At 42.0% G+C, this 24,188-nt stretch overlaps 1 protein-coding gene and 3 long non-coding RNA genes across 22 annotated transcripts in view; 3 read left to right on the top strand and 1 right to left on the bottom strand.

The window, feature by feature from the left end:
• Positions 1 to 24,188, bottom strand: part of LOC106085163 (antichymotrypsin-2) — a 112,238-nt gene that overhangs the window by 63,679 nt on the left and 24,371 nt on the right. The window contains exon 1 of one of the 19 annotated variants that reach the window (XM_013249234.2): positions 1,759 to 1,881. The exons of the other annotated variants lie outside the window; for them this stretch is intronic. Within the exon in view, the coding sequence (XP_013104688.2) occupies positions 1,759 to 1,765 (7 nt within the window). The 5' untranslated portion in view covers positions 1,766 to 1,881. Of the gene's footprint in view, positions 1 to 1,758; positions 1,882 to 24,188 lie in introns of those variants that run through there. 19 annotated transcript variants of the gene reach the window in all.
• LOC131997826 (uncharacterized) lies at positions 3,725 to 4,682 on the top strand. The gene is made up of 2 exons (XR_009398449.1): positions 3,725 to 3,941; positions 4,050 to 4,682. It is a non-coding gene; the product is annotated as an uncharacterized LOC131997826 (long non-coding RNA).
• LOC131997827 (uncharacterized) lies at positions 5,599 to 8,617 on the top strand. The gene is made up of 3 exons (XR_009398450.1): positions 5,599 to 5,664; positions 7,067 to 7,165; positions 7,227 to 8,617. It is a non-coding gene; the product is annotated as an uncharacterized LOC131997827 (long non-coding RNA).
• On the top strand, positions 8,687 to 16,914 carry LOC131997825 (uncharacterized). Its single transcript, XR_009398448.1, has 3 exons — positions 8,687 to 14,632; positions 16,014 to 16,173; positions 16,282 to 16,914. It is a non-coding gene; the product is annotated as an uncharacterized LOC131997825 (long non-coding RNA).

The following is a 24,188-nucleotide window of genomic DNA, read 5'->3' as shown; positions in this document are numbered from 1 at the left end:
GGTAGCTCGCAGCTAAGCTTCTCGTGAGACCATAGAACACCACATAGATTGGACCTCAAAGTTTCAGAACACAGGTATCCCGTGCTATGATGAGCAAGCTCGTTCCGATCCAAAGGACCGATCGCCACGGGAACAGAGTGACCATTGGGTATTTTAAGGCGCCATCATAGACACTCAGTATTTGTGCAAGACCCGGTGCCACCCGACCTCTCACTGAGATTCTCCGCTCGATATCGCTGATTGTCCGCGACTGCCATTGCAATTACTCCATATGGAGCATTCCACTATCCGCAATCTGTGGACGCTCCCGGTAGCTCGCAGCTAGCTTCTGGTGACACCATAGAACACCACACAGATGGGACCTCAAAGTTCCAGTTTGTGTTGTGCACACAGCTATCCCGTGCCGGTATACGGTGTTGTGGTCTGGCGGACGGCGCTTCAAAAGTCCACGTGCTGTTCAATACTCGGCCGGATCCAAAGGCGTAATCTGGACTTTAAGAGATCTACCGCTTTGCTGTGGCTGGCTAGAACGGACGTCTCAGTTATTGTGGCCTTCATGAAAGGTCATTGTCTGATCGGAAAACATGCTGCCAGACTCAAAGTTGCAAGTAAAGACTTTTGCTGAAGCTATGAGGATGTCGAGGAAGAAAATACCATAAAACATCTGCTGTGTGTGAGTGTTTCCTGTGAGTAATATGCCATATCTATTTACATCTGCATCTCGTATAACCTGCCCCACGACTGCCGTTGCAACTACTCCATAGGGAGCATTCCACTAACCCCAACCTGTGGACGCTCCCGGTAGCTCGCAGCTAAGCTTCTCGTGACACCATAGAACACCACACAGATGGGACCTCAAAGTTCCAGCTTGTGTAGTGCACACGGCTATCCCGTGCCGGTATACGGTGTTGTAGTCTGGCGGACCGCGCTTCAAAAGTCCACGTGCTGTTAAATACTCGGCCGGATCCAAAGGCGTAATCTGGACTTGACCGCTTTGCTGTGGCTGGCTAGAACGGACGTCTCAGTTATTGTGGTCGTCATGGCAGGTCATTGTCTGATCGGAAAACATGTTGCCAGACTGAAAGTTGCAAGTAACGACTTTTGCTGCAGCTATGAAGATGTCGAGGAAGAAGAGACCATAAAACATATGCTGTGAGTCTGTGTGTGTCTTTTCAAGGGTAGAAACTAGAACTCCTCTTCCTTATCCTCTTGCTCAGATATCATAATGTACGATAACATCTTCGTGAGTCTGAATAGCCAACAGAATCAGTGATAGGGGTACCGAAATTTTTCCCGTCTTGTTTATAGCTTTAATGACGGCTATATAACCATATGCGTATAAATTAATGATGACACGTCATTTGGCATTTTCACAAAAAATTCCCAAATTCTGTTTCGAATTTCGAGATAACATTAATGGCAAATATTTGTGTCATGTTTCCAATAAACAAATGTGATACTACTGCTGTAAACAAGCATCAGCCAACCAAGTAAGAAAATATTCACTATTCACACATGTGTTTCGGAAAAATTTCATTCCATTTTTGTATTATCCATAATATTTAGAAAAATATTGGTGACATTATATGACGCATTACAGTTTATGAGAAAATGAAGACAAACAGTTTCCGGCTCAAATAGAAAGCAAACTTTAATCTTCATATCACCACATGCTTAACAAATAAGATCCCAAAATTGAAGCCGTTGGCACCACACTTTTTAAGCTTTTATTTATTTGAAATTCTTTCTTTTATTTACCTGCCATGATTTGGGCTTTGCGATTTTAAATCGGAAAAAGTACTCACTAATCACAATGCTATACGCACAAAAAAAACCGAGAGCTTGTCACGTTTGTGGTCTTATACTGATAATCCATAAATTGTCAATCCCTATTTATATGAAATTAACAAAATGTATACTTCTGTTATCAGTAGAACCAGAGACTACAGGCGATAACGGTATAACAAGTTTCTCCTCAAACAAATCTCGAAAACAGGGCTGTTTTATAATACCAGATGCCTTTTTTTACTAAATGCCTCATATTGTAGAAGAGTACATGAAGAGTAAATCAATCTAATCAAGAATTAAATAGTCAATCTGCAGAAGAATAGTAAAGAAATCAAAAGCTGCAGTTAACATATCTGTAAATGTCTTGTGAATTACTTCAATGTCAGACTATGGCTCGATTATCATAGGAAATGAATTTGTGCTCTTCTTTACTTGACTTTAGCTGGCCATTACAGAAATGTTATTCCTCCTTCTCAAATCTTTGATACCCAGTTTCGAAATGTTGTTTTCCACTTGGCCACTCCATCCGAGTTTTGATCTTCTGCTTTTGCCTTTCAAAAGACTTCTTCGCTGGAGCTTCTTACTCATTCTGTCAATATGACCTTGCCAACGCCACCGTTGAATTTTGAAGCATTTAACTATGCTATCGTCTTCATACAACTCGTGGTCGTTCATACTCCGCCTATGGTCTCCATTAAAGCAGACAGGTCTATATATTTTACGAAGGAGCATTCTCTCAAACACTCCATGTACTGCTTCATATTCGTTCGCATTAGTGCTATCAATATCTTCTATTCGTTCGGATGAGTGCTATCAGTAACTTGTATAGAGTGATTTTCGTGTGTCTAGATGTTATTTTGCACCAGAACTGATTGCACAATCCCAAGAAGCATCTGTCTGGCAATCTCATCCTTCATTTTACTTTAAAACTGGTGTCCTTTCTTTCTGTCACGGCGTTGTTGAGGTAGATAAAGTTACTGACTATCTCAAAGTTGTAGCTCTCAACTTTCTCCCTTTTCTCTATCCGCTCGGGTGTCTTATCTCCATTTACTGCCAGATCCACTTTCGTTGATTCTCTATCGATACTTTCAAAGGCTGCAGTTAATATTTCCGGTGACCGACCTATGATATCGATGTCGTCGGCATAGGCCATGTATTTTCCTGTGATCTCCATTAACGCAGACAGGTCTATATATTTTGCGAAGGATCATTCTCTCAAACACTTCATGTACTGTGTTAATGGTGGTGTTCCAAGGTTGGGATTTATCTGACGATAAAACCCCGTTTGTGGTGCCATGAATTGCCTTGCCGGTATGCTGGCGTTTAGCGCGGCTAGGGCTCGCCGGATGGGGGTGGTTCTTGCAACCATGACATCTATCACACCATAAACCAAAAAAAATCATACCGGTCTTTGCGTAAGAAAGAAAGAAAAAGGTAGGCCAAAATAAGTCCATGAAAAAAAAGGAACAGGAGACAATGTCGAAAAAAAAACAAACACGTTCACTCACGAAATTAATGGACAAATAACCTACACTGCACCGGACGATACGTGGCTTGGCGGCTGGTATGCCAAGCACTTGGCCCTCCCACAGAAGCCACGATCGGGCTTCACCATGATACCCACACCATGCCCTAGGTATCCCAACATCGGTACCCCTACTTACCTCTTACATGCTCCCTACCACCTTCCTAAAATCGGCCTAGGCCAAACACATTTCTAATTCCGTATTCCAAACGTTATAAAACTGCCCTCTTTATTGTCACAAGTACAAAGAAATCTTAAATAGAATTCCAACAATGACATCCACCGTTCGCCTTCGATCCGATCATTTCTATCCGCTGAAGTAAGGTTCCCGGTTTGCTTCGGCCGGGCTGCCGCTGATGTCCGTCCGCGTATAAACGTCGGTAGTTGGTTCTGTCCGTCCGTGTAGTCTATATGAATATATTCCGCCTTTTCTGTTTTCTTTCAATCAATTCCTTTTTCTCCTTTTAGGTTTGACAAGCTGATATCCCCACCTAACGGGCAAAAGCTCCCTGATCAACGTATTGAGGACCTACCCGGATTAGAGCTCTGATCCTAGCGCCTACGGTTCCTCTAAAACGGAACTCACTAAATTTAAGTTGGGACAGATAACCCTTCTTGTCTCCCCCAGGTAAAAAAAGAAAATTAATATATATATATATATATCTAGATAGTATTGGGCACAAATATATTTATATATGTAAGTATTTACTGTAAAAAAAAAGGTCTGTCTTTATAGGTCGTCCGTTTTGGTCCGGAGTCCGGCATTTACCCTTGCAACCCGGGGAGGTTGCAAGCATCAGGAGCTCCCACGTTGATTGGAGTGGCGATGGTGACTGGGCGTGGCTGATGACCGACGATAGGTGTATTGTAATTATTCCTTATTTTGCTTATACTTCATATATTTTCCAGACTCTCTATTTAGGCTATAAATCCAATTCAGTTTGTAGGTTAAGCCTTTTTTTTATTTGTAGGTTAAGCTCTATTTAGTTTGTAAGTTAAACTCTATTTAGTTTGTAAGTTAAACTCTATTTAGTTTGTAAGTTACACTCTATTTAGTTTGTAAGTAACACTCTATTTAGTTTGTAAGTTAAACTCTATTTAGTTTGCAAGTTACGCTCTGTTTAGTTGGTAAGTTTTAATCTCATATAGTTTTTAGGTTGTAACTTCCTGATGCACGTAGTTTTTAGGATTAATTCGCATGTAGTTTTTCAAGATTAATTGACACGTAGCTTTTAAGATTATTCGGCATGTAGATTTTAGCCTTGTGTTTTTCTTTCTTATTTGTAGTTGATTAATTCATTTAGGTTGTAGCCAAAAATGCAAATTTTCTTGAACACAAATTCACGGCAAATAAAAAACTCTTTCGCTACCACTGGTGTTTTATTTTCTCTTTTCCTTTTTTTTTTTTTTTTTCATAGCGTTTATATTAAGGTAAAAGTGGTTCACACTGCTTTGTGGCACCGGGCATTTCACTTAACCGCAGACACTTGCCGAAAAAACTTTCTTCTCCAATCTCTCGCAGACAAACTCTCTCCTCTCCATCCAGCCAGCTCCAATATCCAGATCCAAAAGAAAGGGAAAAGCCCAGGAAATCGGCCATTTTCCCTAAATTTCCTAATATGGCTTTTTCCTTTCGCTTTTTCCCTTATTTTTGATATTTGGCCCCAAGCGACCTGACATATATCAATTCCAATCTGTGGCCAGCTGTTTCGGCCGCGTTGCCAACCAAATGAACATCATGATATTCACAATAGTGTCAATATGGGGACCTACTAACGCCCTGACATCGCGCACACAACAAACCCAACCATCCTGCCGATATCACTATCAAAGGATGGGAGGGAAAAAAGGTGCGATTTCTCGCAGTGTAGAAAGGTTAAAAATCCGGCTGTTTACGAATGGGCAACCCTAAAATGTGATCCGAACTGGCATCCCTATCGACTAATCGCTCAATTAGTGGAATCCGCCGTTCAATTGGTGGAATTAATCGTCGCCCTAGCTCAACTCTTTTAATAACTTTTATTCAACACAACTCAATTCTAGGGCCGGCCTCTCACTGGAGAAGGTGTCTCGGACACGTCAACGTATACCACGCTGCAAGCCTTTACCTTAAATAGCTGATTTTCACAACTAAAATTTGCACTTCCATACGTGTGTCCATCCCTTTATTTTATATCGCCGCATGTGAACCCCCTAATATGAAATGACATACGCGCCCGTCACTAAGGTCTGGCCTATGGATATCAACTCGTGATGCATGAAATGGATAGCTAAAGGCCCAAGAAGAAGAAATAACTCAATTTTTTCAATGGGACGACCGGAACAGCAACAATGGACGCAGAAATTATTTGGTAAGTATAATAATAAAAAAAAATAAAAAACTGGTGGCCATGTACAATAAAAAGAGTGTTTTAGTGCTTTAATTAAATTAAAGGGGCGTGCGCGTTTGCCCGAGAAAAATAAAGTGAAAATACGCTATGAACGAAAATGGCAGTGTTGCATGTGTGTGTGCGTGTGTGTAACAAAAAAAAAAAAAGGTTGAAGCAAATTCTAAAACAACCCAATAAATCCCTTAACAACAGATGAACAATGCAAAGAAAATGGTGGGGAAAGTTCACCGAATCCCTAAAATAATAATAAAAAAAAAAAAATCCTCCAGCCTAAATCAAAAAACATTTTAACCGAAGTGTCTAAAAAACCCAATAGCGCCAGTACCCAATAGCCACCCGTGGCTAAGGCCACTGAGCTAAATGTGATGGCGGAAAATAATGAAAATTGCCAAGCAAAACGTGAAAAATAAGTGAAAATACAAGAAAAAACCCAATAACCTAAAAATGCAGTGCCGGAAAAGTGAGTAGCGTGGGTTTCAAAAAAAAAAAAAAAAAAAATAAGTTGGCGTCGGTCCAATACACCCACAAGTGTACATATAAAAAATATCATCACCAATATCAATGGTGCGAGTGCGTAAAAGTGTGATCGTAATAGTGGAGTGCAACGGTGCCAAACGCAAGTGTGCGTAACCCACTCAAATAATGAATGGGGTGGGGGGTACGCATAATAAACGCGCCAATTTTAGTGGAGTGAAACAAAAGTAAAGTGCATACAAATCAATAATTGGGACACCTGAATTGAAACACCAAGTGCCAGAAAAATAATGTGATGAAGTGAAAAAGGAAGCTGAAAAGAAAATAGACTTCGGACGGACAGAAAGTTAATGAACAGAAAATTAATTGAAATTAGAGAGTGACATTCTTAAAATAAAAAAAAAATTGGAATGTGGAAAGTAAATCCCGGTTATGTGAAAATAATTGGAAAATGACCTATGTCAACGTGAATAAAAACAACGAAGGAGAGCATGTAAATTCTGAAACAAAATACGAAGGAGGTTGAAGAAAAAAAAAAAAAAAAACGGACAAAAGCCAAATTGGTTTGTGACTTTGCGAGTGCCGTAAAGAGTTCAATGAACTGAAAAGTGAAAGTGGAAGAGAAAGTTAGTGCGAAATATCAAAAAGGATTTAAAAAAATTAAAATGTCGAAATTATAAGTTATCGTGAATATGCGATAAAAATTACAAAGTGGCCTTTGGAAAAATTTGAAAAATAAACCAAAATGTGTTTTTAAATAAAGCATTTAGTGTGAAATGGACAAAAAGAAAGAAAGAAAACAAGCAAAAACTTTCAAAAAAAATTTAAAAATATAAAACCATATAAGGTGAATGGTACTAAATGGTAATTTCTTTCCTTCTACTTTCAGATCCAAAGAATACCTCCCACGGAATTTGTCCACCACATCCTTGAGGACTAAGGACCAAACCGGAGAACCTTAAAGGAAAGGACAGAACGGAAAGGACAGGTAAGTACACATGAAGTATCCTAAAAGATCTGCACTTATACCTTTTTACGACTCCAAACAGGTCTTCGCCCAGGGACTAACAGGAACCCCCCACACACACAATGCCCATCCGAGTTTCAGAGGAAACAGGTAAGTCCGTTTTTCCTCTTCTATTCCTTCCAAAATACCGGTCCGTTGACCGACAATTTAACTAGAATCGGGTAGAACGAAAATTTGTGACCAATTGCGTTCCAAAAGCGGATGTGGACGTTGAGGGATGTAATATTCACTTTTTGTTACCGCCACCTAGTGGTGCCACAAGGTTAACGCATGTTAATTATAGTGGTGAGAGGCCGCTAAATGAATTTGATTTTCATCCAGTGGACGGGACAGATGTGTGGAATGCGTTGAATTCAATTAAATCTAACGCTGTCGGAGCTGATGGGGTTCCACTAAGATTTTTAAGATTGATATTTCCTCTCATTTCAAGATTAATTGTACCCTTATTCAATAATATACTGATGACTTCCTCCTATCCAGATGCTTGGAAAATTGCAAGGGTAGTGCCCATACCAAAAATTAGCAGACCGACAACGCCAAGCGACTTTAGGCCCATTAGCATTCTACCGGTGTTCTCCAAGATCTTTGAGATTTTATTGAATAGACAGATTGTTGTTAGTCAAACTGTAACAAGATTATTTTCAAATTTTGAATTTGGCTTTAAGAGACACTTTAGCACAACAACACTGATGGCAAGTTTAATGGATGAAGTGAGAAGGAATATTGATCTTAACTAGTTAGGGTCAAGAACCCAGGTCATGCGTCAAAGGGCCAACCGATTGGCGGCTAACACCCTCCCCAGACCGTTCGCCAACCCGAGATCATACGTGGTGATCCTGACCACCAATCTGGAGATGCGTACCAGAGTCATCGTCACCGGATACTGCGTTACCGGCTTATTCACCGCGGTGAATCTGCCTTGTGTCTTCCACCCACTGTGATTCCATCCGCTATAACCGTCCTCTGGCCGCTCATATTCCTCATTCGTCCTCCCACCTTACTACGATGTGCATCCTAATGTCATAGTTTCGCTGGGGCACAGGGGGGTAGGCTCCGGAGGTCTATGACACGTCACAAGTTGGCCGCCCATTGACGTCAGCACACGTTGGAATCACAACCTGAGGGAGCTTCTGCGGTACTCTGGTCACGAAAACTCTGGCGCCCATCTCCAAGGTCCGGTGTAGAAGGTTCATCACTGACCTTTCGGTCGGTAAACAAAGTGGGGAATGCCACAGCCGCCCATCAAGCCGAATTGCTTGAAACACCGCGCTTTGCGGGTAGGGAGATAACTAGAAGAAATAAAACAACAACTGAAAGAAAAAGATAAAATAAGGGCTCAAAAAACCCAAAACTAAAACAAGAAAAATCTGGCTCAAGCCAAAAAGAAACGATATACCAATTCGGTGTTAGAAAAAGAAAGAAGACAAAAAAAAAAAAAAAAATATTGCCAAGAGCGCTACGCCACTCTGGCTTTGGGACACTATGCTATCCCATTCGATTTATAAAAATAAAATTCACTGATTACCACTATCTTAACCAATTTAAAAAAAAAAAAATAATCCATATGCCATTCAAGGCAAAAACGGAAAAACAAAAACAGAATTACTAAAATAACGAAATTCATATCTAATTCAAAGCAACAAGCAATTCATTTACTTAAGCCTAAAATCCTAAACCTATGAATGCTACCTATGGTCTTAACCTATTGCTTTAAATCCTTGGCGTGAAAGACGCCCAAAGATTTCCCTTGAAGATCTTCCACTTCATATAAGGAGTTCCCTACAGGCCGCACAATTCTACACTTGAAAAACTTCTTATCAAGTTTCGCGTTGTAGTCCTTAGAGAAGTTACTTTGCCGAAAACTACGGCGAAACACTTCTTGTCCGGGCAAGAATCTAACTTTTCGGCAACGAAGATTATAGGATTTTTCTCCCCTAAGGTAAGCTTTATGCAGGTTAGCTCTGATCAGCTCTCTGGTTCGCTCCATCTTCTCCGAGTTAGGCATAAGGTCGATATCGGGTTCATTTAACACTTGAAGTTTGCGCGCAATTTTGTATACGCTGCCGTGATTTATCATGTTAACGCCGAACAAAGCGTAGTAAGGCGTCACGTTTATTGCACTGTGCACCGACGAGCGCAGTGAGCATTCCACTTCCGAAAGGTGCTTATCCCACTCGCGGTGGTCTTCGCCAAGGTAAGCTCTTACCGCGGCAAGTACCGACTGGTTAACACGTTCCGACGCGTTGGCCTGTGGCGAATGGGTAGCGGTTCTCATATGGTGCACGCCGAAATTTTTAACCAAGTCCTGGAATTCCCTACTTACGAACTGTTTGCCATTGTCGGAGACAATGACTTCTGGAGTGCCAAACTTATGGAAAACTTCTGAAATCAAAAACTTTACCACATTTTTGGCACTCGCCTTAGCCATTGCCTTCAACAGCACGTACTTAGACAGATGGTCTAAAACAATAAATATGAAGGAATTCCCCGACTTGGAGCGCGGATAGGGGCCGAGGAAATCCACGTAGATGCGCTGGAATGGTCGTTCCACTTCGAATTCTTTGCCCATGGGTGGACGTAAAGTTGTGGTTGCCGGCTTCGTCTCCTTACAAACTCGGCATTGTTTCACAAAACTTCGCACCTGCACCGCCATGTTTGGCCAGTAAAAGTACTCTTTTACACGGTGCAAAGTTTTGTGAAATCCGCCATGAGCCGAGGTAGGTGGGCAATGAGCCCTTTCAATCACTTGTTCAGTCAGCTCGGCCGGCATCCACAACTTCCATGCGAAATCCTCACGCAAAGGGACACCGTCGTAGTGTCGCGTCCTTTTGTAGGCGATACCGTCGACAACCCGCAAGTCGGGTAAACTTGCCGCGTTCTCTTCGATATTCCGGGTAAGATCTTGATAGGCGTCAGACTTAAAGGCTGGCGAGGAGAGATCCAACAACTGTCCTAAGTCCGTAGACAGTTCGTCCATATCGTACCTAGACAAGGTATCCGGAACAATGTTCTGGGTACCCTGCCTATGTTCGATATCGAACGTAAAGGACTGAAGATGGAGACTCCACCTCGCCAGTCTCCCGCTTAAATCCTTATGGGACATCAACCATTTGAGGCTGCTATGATCAGTGATGATGGTGAAAGCCATTAATTCAATATAAGGCCTGAATTTCTTTATTGCCATAACCACAGCCAAGCACTCTCTCTCCGTCACTGAATAATTCCTTTGAGCGGATGTTAACTTCTGTGAAAAATATGCAATGGGATGCTCTCCGCCCTCGTCATCCTTCTGAAATAGGACTGCTCCTATTCCCAGGTCGGAGGCATCACATTGCACATAGAAATGTTTCTCAAAGTTCGGGTGAGAGAGTACTGGGCTGGTAATCAGAGCCTGTTTCAACTGATCAAAAGCAGCCTTCGCCTGGTCGGTAAACACAAAAGTCTTACCCTTTTTAAGAGTATCGAAGATCGGGGTAGCTACCGTTGCGTAGTCGGGAATAAACCGCCTATACCAGCCGGTGGCGCCCATAAAACTTCTTACTTGCCTCGCCGTCTTTGGATAGTCAAATCGCGCTATAGTTTCAACTTTCGCTGGATCCGCCTTGAGGGTACCTCCACCAACAATATAGCCCAAGTATCGGAGCTCTTTGAAGCAAAATTTTGATTTTGCCACATTTATTGTGAGCCCCGCATCGGCTAACAATTCGGCCACACGCTTCAGCAACTCCAGGTGAGTGTCAAAATCTGGTGAAACCACCAAGAGGTCATCCAAGTAAACAAAAACACGGTCTCTTAGTGCTGCGGGAATCACTTTGTCCATTAACCGGCATAACCTCTGGGCCGCATTACACAACCCAAAAGGCATGACGGTAAAATGGTAAAGAGGCCTCCCCGGCACCGTAAAGGCTGTTTTTTCCTTACTGGCCTCATCAAGGGGTATCTGCCAGAAAGCATCCTTAAGGTCGACACTGGATATATAAAAGGTGTCACCAAGCCGGCTGAGTAGACCTTCAATATGCGGAAGAGGATAGGCGTCCTTGACGGTGAGAGCATTTAGTTTACGAGCATCAATGCATAGTCTATTTTTCTCGCCCTTGCGGACTAGGGTCACTGGATGACTCCAGGGACTATCGCTCTGCTCAATCACACCCAAGGCTAACATCCTATCCAACTCCGCATACATTAATCTCTGCACAGCTGGTGACACTGGGTAGTGCTTACTTTTAACTGGAGTTGAATCACGTGTGTCGATTGTGTGTACCTCAGACTGTGTCCTACCCAAGCCTTTCTTAGAAAAGCAAGGGAATTTCTCAATCACTTCTTCCAAGCGTTTCCGCTGGAAGTAGGACAATACATGGACTTTTCTGTCATCATTGACCCAGCCGTCAGCGTCATCACAAAGGCTGACATTGTTGGTGGACAAACTCTCAATTTGGGCAAAGAGCTGAAACTTGCGCATAAAATCTATGCCAAGAAAAAGCGACCTTCCCAAAGACGGCACCAAAAAGAAGGTTATTTCATGCGACATTTTATTAAAAGTAACCGTGGCCGTGACGCGACCTACTATTTTATGAGGGCTTTCATCCGCGGTATGTATATATGAGTGGAATGGATGTACCACTAGATTCGCACGGCCGACGAAGTCGACGCAACCTTTTCCCAAACAGGATACCGTGGCACCGCTGTCGAGCAGACCCTCTATTTCTTGACCATTAATAACTAACCGTGTATAAAAGCGAGTGTCGTCACCCTCGTAGAGCGATGCGGCCGCAATTTGTCGCCGTAGAGCTTTCCTCTTTTTGTAACGCTCGCGCGCTTTCTTTACCTTATTGGAGATCCCAAAAATCCTCGCCTTTGCCTCGTTATACTCTTGTACCCGGACATGTAAAGGCTTTAACTCTCTAAGCTTTGGGACAAGTGTAGAACTATGCTTATGCTGTTGGGAATTCCTAAGAAGGGTGATCTTTTCATCAGGGGACGGGACTGGAGTTAAACTGGCGTCGACCGCACCTCTCCAGTCTGAGGTGGGATCCTCTGTCGGTTTCCCTGACATTTCGGGCAGTTTCTGACGGTTACTCCATCCTGACCACACCTGTAGCAAAAGAATTTTCTAGGCGCGGCACAATCCACCCAGCTATGACCTTCCAAACCACAATTCCAGCATTTCAGATTTGTTTTGCCTTGAATTGCATCCACTTCCATGGCCTCCGAAGGCAACTCTTCCTCCCAGGCTAATTCGTGAACGCGCTGCGGCCCTAGATTAGGGCGTTGATACTGTTGACGGTGGCTTGCAAGAAGATTTTCTGCCCTTTTGACTTCTCTGTAGAAGCTCCCCAAGTCGTCAACTCTCACTGAGAATATCATCTGTGCCAATGATGTTTTCAGGTTGCCCCTCATAATTTCCACCATCTCCGCCTCTCGATAGGGTTGCTTCTGCTGGTTTCGCAACTGAATCACCGCATTATAAAAATCTTCAAATGTTTCTTGGGGCTGCTGGCGACGATTGAGAATTTGTGTTTGAATCTGGAATTCGTTTTCAAACCGCTGGTATTGCGTCAGCAGAGCCCTCTCAATTTCTTCCCAAGATCGAAATTGGACAAACTTGCGGTGGTTCCAGTACCAGTCTAGCGCTGGTTTCTCCAAGAGCTGGTGAAACTTAGTTAGGAATTCGCCTTCCGGGCAATCGTAATCTCTTTTGAGCTCGCCTACGCGAAATATAAATTCTTGGACGTTCATGGTTTTGGAGGTTCCATCAAACTTAATTCCCCATTTAGCCAGGTTTAACTTGGCGGCCGAATCAGTGTGCGTGCTGCCTCCAGGCCTTCCAAAATGTGAATACGGACCTGGGAAATGCGCTGGTTGCGACGGCGGCGGCAAATGTGCTGGTGGCTCACGAGTGTTAGGCTGTTGTGGCCTCTCATTCAATGGCGTATAATAGATTGGCTGGGCTGAACCCCAAGAATTACGGTACACCGATGGCATGCTGAGACCGCCGGCCTCCGAAACTGGTGGTGCTGGTATAGATGATGTTGGGACAGCGCTGCTGGTTGGTACAAAAGGCGGTGGCTGTGAGTATAAGGACCCGGCCTGTTGATATGACGTGACTGGTGGAACTACTGGTGCCTGCATATGTGGCAAACCCCTAGACGGATGCGTTTGCGATGGCCCCAGAGATATATGCTGTCCCTGGCCCAGTAGTGGGCGTCCAGGCTGTCCTGTTGCCAGCTGAGCCATTGGTACATTGTTCGTAGGAACGGAATTACCCACTCCTAACGATCGTTTAGTAGCTTCAACAATGGTAGGTATCAAGCTGTTGATTCTTTCCGTCTGCTCCCTCTCGAACTCTATTCGGGCTAGACCAACGGCTGAAGAGATAATTTCGCGCATGCCAATACTCATAGTCGGGTTTGCTGGAGGCGCTGGGACGTTGAGACCAGTGAGTGGGCTAAAAGTTGGAGATGATACATGCCCTTGCGAGCTGAATGTGCTATTCAATAGCCGCGACAAATCGTCCATGCCTTGTGGTAGTGGTGGAGCGACGGATGAACGCGCAGATGCGATCGGCGCCTTGCTGGCTGCCATTGAGGTTGTTGTTGTTGTGGTAGTGAAAGTCACAGCTGGTTGGGTTGTGCTCACCCGAAAATTCTGAGAAGTTCCTGGCTGCATTATGGAATGGTCAGAATCTTCTCTGTTTGTCGAACGAGTGTTAACCATTGGAGTAAAAGATTTGCCAAAATAAAGAAATGTAAAATGCAAAAAGAAAAAAGAAAGGCAAAAAGTTGACGAATGTACTAAACTGCCAAAAGACAAATGTAATAAAGAATATAGCCGAAAAGGAAATTTCCTTTACGACTGTGCAAAAGCTGAATGTAGAATTAAAAAAAAAAAACGAAGGTGAAAACCAAAATATGGCCAAGAGGAAATCCCCTCGTGACCTGAAATGTAAAATCTGGAAAACTGAAAAAACCAAAATATAAAGCTTCTAAATCCAAAGGACAGAAGCTAGCTGAAGAAAAATCAAAAGTTCCTAAAAAGCAAACAGCAGAATGGAAATGTATCTGGTATATAAAAACTCCTGCTACTAAGGGAATAAATCTACCAAAGTAAAAGAAAACAGAAGAGAAATGGAACTACAAATTCATGTAAGGGATCGGTGGTAGGTAACAAACAAACAAAAAGGTAAGTAAAGGTAAAATGATGTACGTATCGTATAGTGCCAGTGTATGCATGTCCTAATACAAATATTCATTTTAATTCCAGGGTTTCGTGAGTGTAAACGCGAAAACAAAAAAAACGATGAAACATGGAAGGTTAGCTACGGTGGACAACACGTGGAAACATAAATCTTTGTCTGGCCTTACAGCCCATGGACTAAGCCACGAATGCGTACGAAGACGAAGAAGAACGTGTATCCCGTGATAAAAAAAGGTAAGTCCACAATCAAATAGGCTATAACTAACTTTAATAATATTGACTCTAAATATGAAAAGATGTAGGCAGAAGTAGACATTTTCCTCCAAGCCCAAAGGCATTTGATGACACTAGGTATCGCTACCACTAGTCACCAAGACCAAGGACACGGAGACAGCTGTCACTTTAATGCACATCCTGTAATCTCCAAGTATTTATCGCCCCCTTTGATGAAGCTGCTCGTGCTCCAGAGTCTCTAAACTCGACTGGGCGGGACTTCACCAAATGAGACGTCTTCTACTTGGTGATTACATAATGTGTAGGACTGATAGAAATAAATGAATGGGCTATTGTGATGAAATTAGGGATAAAACTAAATTAAAACCAAGGGGCGATTAAAAGCTTACTTCCAAGAAGCTATCACGACCTCTGGATTAAAATAATCGTACCCCAAAAGAAATTCCGTTTAGAAAAGGACTGCTTAACTTGGGTCTTAAATGTAGCAAACGCGTTAGGGACTCTTAAATGACCTAAACGGGACTCATTCCTGACTGACAAGTAAACCAAGACATTCTCTACACAAAACAAAAACTATTGACACTAAAAGGCCTTATTTCGGGCCCCACGTTGGGCGCCATTTTGTTAATGGTGGTGTTCCAAGGTTGGGATTTATCTGACGATAAAACCCCGTTTGTGGTGCCATGAATTGCCTTGCCGGTATGCTGGCGTTTAGCGCGGCTAGGGCTCGCCGGATGGGGGTGGTTCTTGCAACCATGACATCTATCACACCATAAACCAAAAAAAATCATACCGGTCTTTGCGTAAGAAAGAAAGAAAAAGGTAGGCCAAAATAAGTCCATGAAAAAAAAGGAACAGGAGACAATGTCGAAAAAAAAACAAACACGTTCACTCACGAAATTAATGGACAAATAACCTACACTGCACCGGACGATACGTGGCTTGGCGGCTGGTATGCCAAGCACTTGGCCCTCCCACAGAAGCCACGATCGGGCTTCACCATGATACCCACACCATGCCCTAGGTATCCCAACATCGGTACCCCTACTTACCTCTTACATGCTCCCTACCACCTTCCTAAAATCGGCCTAGGCCAAACACATTTCTAATTCCGTATTCCAAACGTTATAAAACTGCCCTCTTTATTGTCACAAGTACAAAGAAATCTTAAATAGAATTCCAACAATGACATCCACCGTTCGCCTTCGATCCGATCATTTCTATCCGCTGAAGTAAGGTTCCCGGTTTGCTTCGGCCGGGCTGCCGCTGATGTCCGTCCGCGTATAAACGTCGGTAGTTGGTTCTGTCCGTCCGTGTAGTCTATATGAATATATTCCGCCTTTTCTGTTTTCTTTCAATCAATTCCTTTTTCTCCTTTTAGGTTTGACAAGCTGATATCCCCACCTAACGGGCAAAAGCTCCCTGATCAACGTATTGAGGACCTACCCGGATTAGAGCTCTGATCCTAGCGCCTACGGTTCCTCTAAAACGGAACTCACTAAATTTAAGTTGGGACAGATAACCCTTCTTGTCTCCCCCAGGTAAAAAAAGAAAATTAATATATATATATATATATCTAGATAGTATTGGGCACAAATATATTTATATATGTAAGTATTTACTGTAAAAAAAAAGGTCTGTCTTTATAGGTCGTCCGTTTTGGTCCGGAGTCCGGCATTTACCCTTGCAACCCGGGGAGGTTGCAAGCATCAGGAGCTCCCACGTTGATTGGAGTGGCGATGGTGACTGGGCGTGGCTGATGACCGACGATAGGTGTATTGTAATTATTCCTTATTTTGCTTATACTTCATATATTTTCCAGACTCTCTATTTAGGCTATAAATCCAATTCAGTTTGTAGGTTAAGCCTTTTTTTTATTTGTAGGTTAAGCTCTATTTAGTTTGTAAGTTAAACTCTATTTAGTTTGTAAGTTAAACTCTATTTAGTTTGTAAGTTACACTCTATTTAGTTTGTAAGTAACACTCTATTTAGTTTGTAAGTTAAACTCTATTTAGTTTGCAAGTTACGCTCTGTTTAGTTGGTAAGTTTTAATCTCATATAGTTTTTAGGTTGTAACTTCCTGATGCACGTAGTTTTTAGGATTAATTCGCATGTAGTTTTTCAAGATTAATTGACACGTAGCTTTTAAGATTATTCGGCATGTAGATTTTAGCCTTGTGTTTTTCTTTCTTATTTGTAGTTGATTAATTCATTTAGGTTGTAGCCAAAAATGCAAATTTTCTTGAACACAAATTCACGGCAAATAAAAAACTCTTTCGCTACCACTGGTGTTTTATTTTCTCTTTTCCTTTTTTTTTTTTTTTTTCATAGCGTTTATATTAAGGTAAAAGTGGTTCACACTGCTTTGTGGCACCGGGCATTTCACTTAACCGCAGACACTTGCCGAAAAAACTTTCTTCTCCAATCTCTCGCAGACAAACTCTCTCCTCTCCATCCAGCCAGCTCCAATATCCAGATCCAAAAGAAAGGGAAAAGCCCAGGAAATCGGCCATTTTCCCTAAATTTCCTAATATGGCTTTTTCCTTTCGCTTTTTCCCTTATTTTTGATATTTGGCCCCAAGCGACCTGACATATATCAATTCCAATCTGTGGCCAGCTGTTTCGGCCGCGTTGCCAACCAAATGAACATCATGATATTCACAATAGTGTCAATATGGGGACCTACTAACGCCCTGACATCGCGCACACAACAACTGCTTCATCTTCTTTCGCATGAGTAGTATCAGTATCTTGTATAGAGTGATTTTCGTGTGTCGAGAGGTAATTTTGCACCAGAACTGATTGCGCAATCCAAAGTAGCATCTGTCAGGCAATCTCATCCTTCATTTTACTTTAAAACTGGTGTATTTTTTTTTGTCACGTCGTTGCTGAGGTAGATAAAGTTACTGACTATCTCAAAATTGTAGCTCTCAACTTTCTCCCTTTTCTCTACCTGCTCGGGTGTTTTAAATTTGTCTTATCTCCCCATTACTGCCAGATCCACTTTCGCTGATTCTCTTTCGATACTTTCAAAGGCTGCAGTTAATATTTCCTTCTCTGTCTCTGCAGGAGGATGTGCCTGCACCAAAGCCATCGGTTTGATGTTTAATTCTTTGGTAGAATTTCCAGAATACATTCTGACCCCTGTACATCTCAATTTGCTCACACTCACGTCTTTCTTTTTCCTTTTTCTTTCGGCGGAATAGACGTTTCTCCTCTTTCCTTTTCTCCCGATACCTCTCTTTCATCTGGCGCGTTGATCCTGATTGCAGGGTTGCTCTATATGCTGCCTTCTTGGCGTCAGTAGCATCTCGACACTCTTGGTCGTACCATGGGTTTCTTGGAGGAGGCTTCCGGCACCCAAGTACGGATTTCGCTGCATTTTCCATGGAGCGCCATTATATCATCGGAACAAGGTGTGCTCTCATTAAGCAGTTGGGTCGGTCGATTGGAGTATGCCTTTGCCATCTGTTGAGTTTGGAGCTTTTCAATGTCCAGCTTCCGTGCAGTGTCAGATCGTACTTTCCTTTCCATGTTCAAACGGGTGTGAACCTTTTCTGCAAAAAGGTAATGATCCCGAATCTAAATTCGCTCCACGGATCGGTCGTACATCTAACACACTGGATGAATGCCTCCCATCTATCAGAACGTGATCAATTTGGTTCCTAGTGTTTTGATCAAGTGACATCCATGTGGCTTTGTGAATATTTTTATGTTGAAATCCGGAGCACCTAACTACCATGTTTTTTGCCGCAGCGAAATTTATTCCATTATCGGACGTTATCTCGTGGAGGCTAAACTTTCCGACTTTTGGACCACAAATGTCTTCCTTTCCTATCTTCGCATTAAAATTTCCCAGAACAATTTTAATATCATGGGCGAGGCAGCGGTCATATTCCCTCTCTAGGCGCTCGTAGAAAATATCCTTGGTCTGCTCGTCTTTGTCTTCCGTCGGGTTATAGGCACAAATAAGGCTGATGTCGAAGAATTTGGCTTTGATGCGGATTGTTGCTAGCCCCTTACCCACCAGAGTAAAGCTGGAGATAAGATGTTTCAGTCTCCGACTAACCACATATCCACAGCCAAATTCATGTCTCATGTTATGGCAGCTATAGTATAGTTCGTCACCGTTTGTGTGTTTTGTGACGCCATTCCCAGTCCATCGCACTTCCTGTAAGGCAGTAATTTCTGCTTTGTACTTCTCTCATACATCCGCCAGTGCTTATACTGCACCTTCTCTATAAAGGGTGCGAACATTTCAGGTGCAGATCCGCAAATCATGGTTCTTTTTTCATTTGCGTGGGTTGTCAACGTTGGAGGTGAGTTAAGTTAGACCCGTCGATATCCTTCTTCACTTTGGCCTAGATCGGTTCAGATTTGGATATAGCTGCCATATAGACCGATCTCTCGAATTAAGGTCTTGGGCCCATAAAAGGCGCTTTTATTGTCCGATTATGCCAAAATTTGGGACAGTGAGTTGTGTTAGGCCAGTCGACATCCTTCTTCAATTTGACGTAGATCGGTTCAGATTTGGATATAGCTGCCATATAGACGGATTTTTCGATATAAGGTTTTTGGCCCATAAAAGGCGCATTTATGGTCCGATTTCGCCAAAATTTGGGACAGAAGGTTGTGTTAGGCTTTTCGACAAGTTTCTAAAATTTGGCCAAAATCAGTCTAGATTTGGATATAGCTGTTATATAGACCGATCTCTCGACCTAAGGTTTTAGGCCCATAAAAGGCGCATTTATTGTTCGATTTCGCCAAAATTTGGGACAGTGAGTTGTGTTAGGCCAGTCGACATCTTTCTTCAATTTTGCCTAGATCGGTTCAAATTTGGATATAGCTGCCATATAGACCGATCTCTCGATTTAAGGTTTTGGGCACATAAAAGACTCCGAAATTTGGGACAGTGGGTTATGTTAGGCCCAGTAACATTCTTCTTTAATTTGGCTCAGATCGATTCAGATTTGGATATAGCTGCCATATAGACCGATCTCTCGATTTAAGGTTTTTGGTCTTGGACCCATGAAAGGCGAATTTATTGTTCAATTTCGCCGAAATTTGGGACAGTGAGTTGTGTTAGCCCAGTCGACATCCTCCTTCAATTTGGCCTAGATCGGTTCAGATTTGGATATAGCTGCCATATAGACCGATCTCTCGATCTAAGGTTTTGGGCCCATAAAAGGCGCATTTATTGTTCGATTTCGAAGAAATTTGGGATAGTGAGTTGTGTTAGGCCCTTTAATATTCTTCTTTAATTTGGCTCAGATCGGTGCAGATTTGGATATAGCTGCCATATAGACCGATCTCTCGATTTAAGGTTTTTGGCCCATAAAAGGCGCATTTATTATACGCTTTCGCCTCAATTTGGGACAGAGAGTTAAGCTAGACCCTTTGACATCTTCCTGGAATATGCCACAGATCGGTCTATATTTGGATATGGCTACCCAAAAGAGCAATATTTGGTTCTACAAAATTGAACATTGACCTGTATTTATTATACCTCTCAATATCCGTGTCGAATTTGGTCCAAATCGAACCATATTTCGATAAAGCTGATATGGGGGCATAAATTATGCATTTTTCACCGGATTATGACCAAAGGTGGCTTATACATATCCAAAGTAGTGGGTATCCAAAGTTCGGCCTGGCCGAACTTAACGCCTTTTTACTTGTTTCAATGTAATTTCTTCAAGTTTTTCCAGGACGGGCTATTAACCCCACGCTTAACCCATATTTTTATCATTCTATGAGAGAACTCGTGGCACATTTTGCCTCACTATCTTTAGCGGATGTTAAAGATAGCTAACCAGTTACCACCGCAGGAAGGTTTGTATTCACGTTTGAGATGGAGAATGACCAAGTTAAGCCTAGAATTTGCCAAGTTTAAACCAATCAGAACGGTTCCTTGGTTTCCAACATTCCCATGTGCACCTCACACACAGAACTAAAGATTACTTGAAATTAAAACAGACAAACTAAGAAGAAAACATTTTTTCCTGACCAATGGATTCAAAATCGAGTCTTTTTACGTCTAATTTCCATCGGAGAGTGAATCTTATTTTACTCCATATATGGTTACCGAATTTCTCTTTTTGGCAAAATCCCACTTCCAACTTGGAATTGGAAAATTGATTTAAACAAATTTTGAAAATGAGGACTTACTTTTATAAAGTCCCGTTGATCAGGTTCATGGTTGGATGGTCGATTTATTTGGAAGCCATATGAGTTTTTGGATCAATTTACAACATGCGTTGTATAGAAGTTTGAAGTCATAATGCTAGTTACAATCCTTAACAGACTCAATAGATTATTCGTAGTTGATTGTGGTAGCGTAGCATGTACGGACTTAAGCTTCCGATGGGAATCGAACCTACGATCGCTTTCAACTCAGGCATTGAGACCGAGTCAATGGCCAATGGTTGGTCAACAACAAATAGAATTTTTTCTAAAATCGCACTTTATGCTACTTAAATCTTTTATTTGCCCATTTTGCCCTTAAAATGCCTAGAGTCTACATTTTATTGGAATTTATTTTTCAGTTTCATTACAATGCATTTTTGTTAACATTTCTAAGAATAAATATGAGAACGTCACTGCTATTTGCCATTGTGATAAACTTTGAGCAGTCTTGTGACCCCAAACGTTAGAAGTTTTGCATTAATTTATAAATGATAATATGACCACTTGGTTTTTAAACCCCCCACCATAGGATGGGGGTATACTAATTTTGTCATTCTGTTTGTAACTTCTCAAAAAAGTAGACAAAGTCCCCATAAAGTATATATATTCTTGTTTGTCATGACATTTCAAGTCGATTTAGCCATGTCCGTCCATCTGTCTGTCCATCTGTCCGTCCGTCTGAACATCTGTCCGTCCGTCCGTATGTCTGCCGAAAGCACGCAAACTTTCGAAGGGGTAAAGCTAGCCGTTTGAAATTTTGCATAAATACTTCTTATTTATGTAGGTCGGTTGGGATTGTAAATGGGCTATATCGGTCCATATTTTGGTATAGCTGCCATATAAACAGATTTCTTGGGTCTTGATTTCTTGAGCTACTAGAGGGCACAATTCTTATCCTATTTGGCTGAAATGTTGCACGAGGTGTTTTGTTATGACTTTCAACAACTGTGCTGAGTATGGTTGAAATCAGCCCATAACCTGATATAGCTGCCATATAAACCAATCTCGGGTCTTGACTTCTTGAGCCACTAGAGGGCGCAGTTCTTATCCGACTTCCAACAACTGTGTTGAGTGTAATTGAAATCGTTTCATAATGTGATATAGCTGCCATATAAACCGATCTCGGGTCTTGACTTCTTGAGCCACTAGAGGGCGCCAGTATTATCCGATTCGGCTGAAGTTTTGCACGAGGTGTTTTATTATGACTTCCAAGAATTGTGCGGAGTATGATCGAAATCGGTCCATAACCTGATATAGCCGCCATATAAACCGATCTCGGGTTTTGACTTCTTGGGCCACTACAGGGTACATAATGTATCCGATTTGGCTGAAATTTTACAAGAGGTGTTTTATTATGAATTCTAACAACTGTGCTGAGTATGGTTGAAATTGGTCCATAACCTGATATAGCCGCCATATAAACCGATCTCGGGTCTCGACTTCTTGAGCCACTAGAGGACGCAGTTCTTATCCGGTTTGGCTGAAATCTTGCACGAGGTGGTTTATTATGACTTCCAACAACTGTGATGGGTATGGTTGAAATCGGCCCATAACCTGATATAGCTGCCATATAAACCAATCTCGGGTCTTGACTTCTTGAGCCACTAGAGAGCACAATTCTTATCCGATTTGGCTGAAATTTTGCACGAGGTGTTTTATTATGACTTCCAAGATCTGTGCGGAGTATGATTGAAATCGGTCCATAACCTGAAATAGCTGCCATTTAAACCGATCTGGGATCTTGACTTCTTGAGCCTCCAGAGGGCATAAATAAAGGGTGATTTTTTTGAGGTTAGGATTTTCATGCATTTGTATTTGACAGATCACGTGGGATTTCAGACATGGTGTCAAAGAGAAAGATGCTCAGTATGCTTTGACATTTCATCATGAATAGACTTACTAACGAGCAACGCTTGCAAATCATTGAATTTTATTACCAAAATCAGTGTTCGGTTCGAAATGTGTTTCGCGCTTTACGTCCGATTTATGGTCTACATAATCGACCAAGTGAGCAAACAATTAATGCGATTGTGACCAAGTTTCGCACTCAGTTTACTTTATTGGACATTAAACCAACCACACGAATGCGTACAGTGCGTACAAAAGAGAATATTGCGTCTGTTTCTGAGAGTGTTGCTGAAGACCGTGAATTGTCGATTCGTCGCCGTTCGCAGCAATTGGGTTTGTGTTATTCGACCACATGGAAGATTTTACGCAAAGATCTTGGTGTAAAACCGTATAAAATACAGCTCGTGCAAGAACTGAAGCCGAACGATCTACCACAACGTCGAATTTTCAGTGAATGGGCCCTAGAAAAGTTGGCAGAAAATCCGCTTTTTTATCGACAAATTTTGTTCAGCGATGAGGCTCATTTCTGGTTGAATGGCTACGTAAATAAGCAAAATTGCCGCATTTGGAGTGAAGAGCAACAAGAAGCCGTTCAAGAACTGCCCATGCATCCCGAAAAATGCACTGTTTGGTGTGGTTTGTACGCTGGTGGAATCATTGGACCGTATTTTTTCAAAGATGCTGTTGGACGCAACGTTACGGTGAATGGCGATCGCTATCGTTCGATGCTAACAAACTTTTTGTTGCCAAAAATGGAAGAACTGAACTTGGTTGACATGTGGTTTCAACAAGATGGCGCTACATGCCACACAGCTCGCGATTCTATGGCCATTTTGAGGGAAAACTTCGGAGAACAATTCATCTCAAGAAATGGACCGGTAAGTTGGCCACCAAGATCATGCGATTTGACGCCTTTAGACTATTTTTTGTGGGGCTACGTCAAGTCTAAAGTCTACAGAAATAAGCCAGCAACTATTCCAGCTTTGGAAGACAACATTTCCGAAGAAATTCGGGCTATTCCGGCCGAAATGCTCGAAAAAGTTGCCCAAAATTGGACTTTCCGAATGGATCACCTAAGACGCAGCCGCGGTCAACATTTAAATGAAATTATCTTCAAAAAGTAAATGTCATGGACCAATCTAACGTTTCAAATAAAGAACCGATGAGATTTTGCAAATTTTATGCGTTTTTTTTAAAAAAAAAGTTATCAAGCTCTTAACAAATCACTCTTTATTATCCGATTTGACAGAAATTTAGTACAACGACTTCTCCCATTACCTTCAACATACGTGTCAAATATGGTTCGAATCGGTTCATAGCCTCATATAGCTCCCATATAAACCGATCTCTCTATATTACTTCTTGAGACCCTAAAGGGCACAATTCTCACTCGAATTGGCTGAAATTTTACACAATGACTTCTACTATGGTCTCCAACATTCAGTTCAGACCGGACCTTAACTTGGCATAGCTCCAATATTATAGCAATTCTTTATTTTTATCGTTTGTTTTCCTAAAAAGG

The sequence above is a fragment of the Stomoxys calcitrans genome, chromosome 5 (assembly GCF_963082655.1).
Source record: "Stomoxys calcitrans chromosome 5, idStoCalc2.1, whole genome shotgun sequence".
In the NCBI taxonomy this organism is placed as follows: Eukaryota; Metazoa; Arthropoda; class Insecta; order Diptera; family Muscidae; genus Stomoxys; species Stomoxys calcitrans.
The sequence above is the reverse complement of the archived record's forward strand: the minus strand, read 5'-3'. Positions and strand labels throughout refer to the sequence as shown.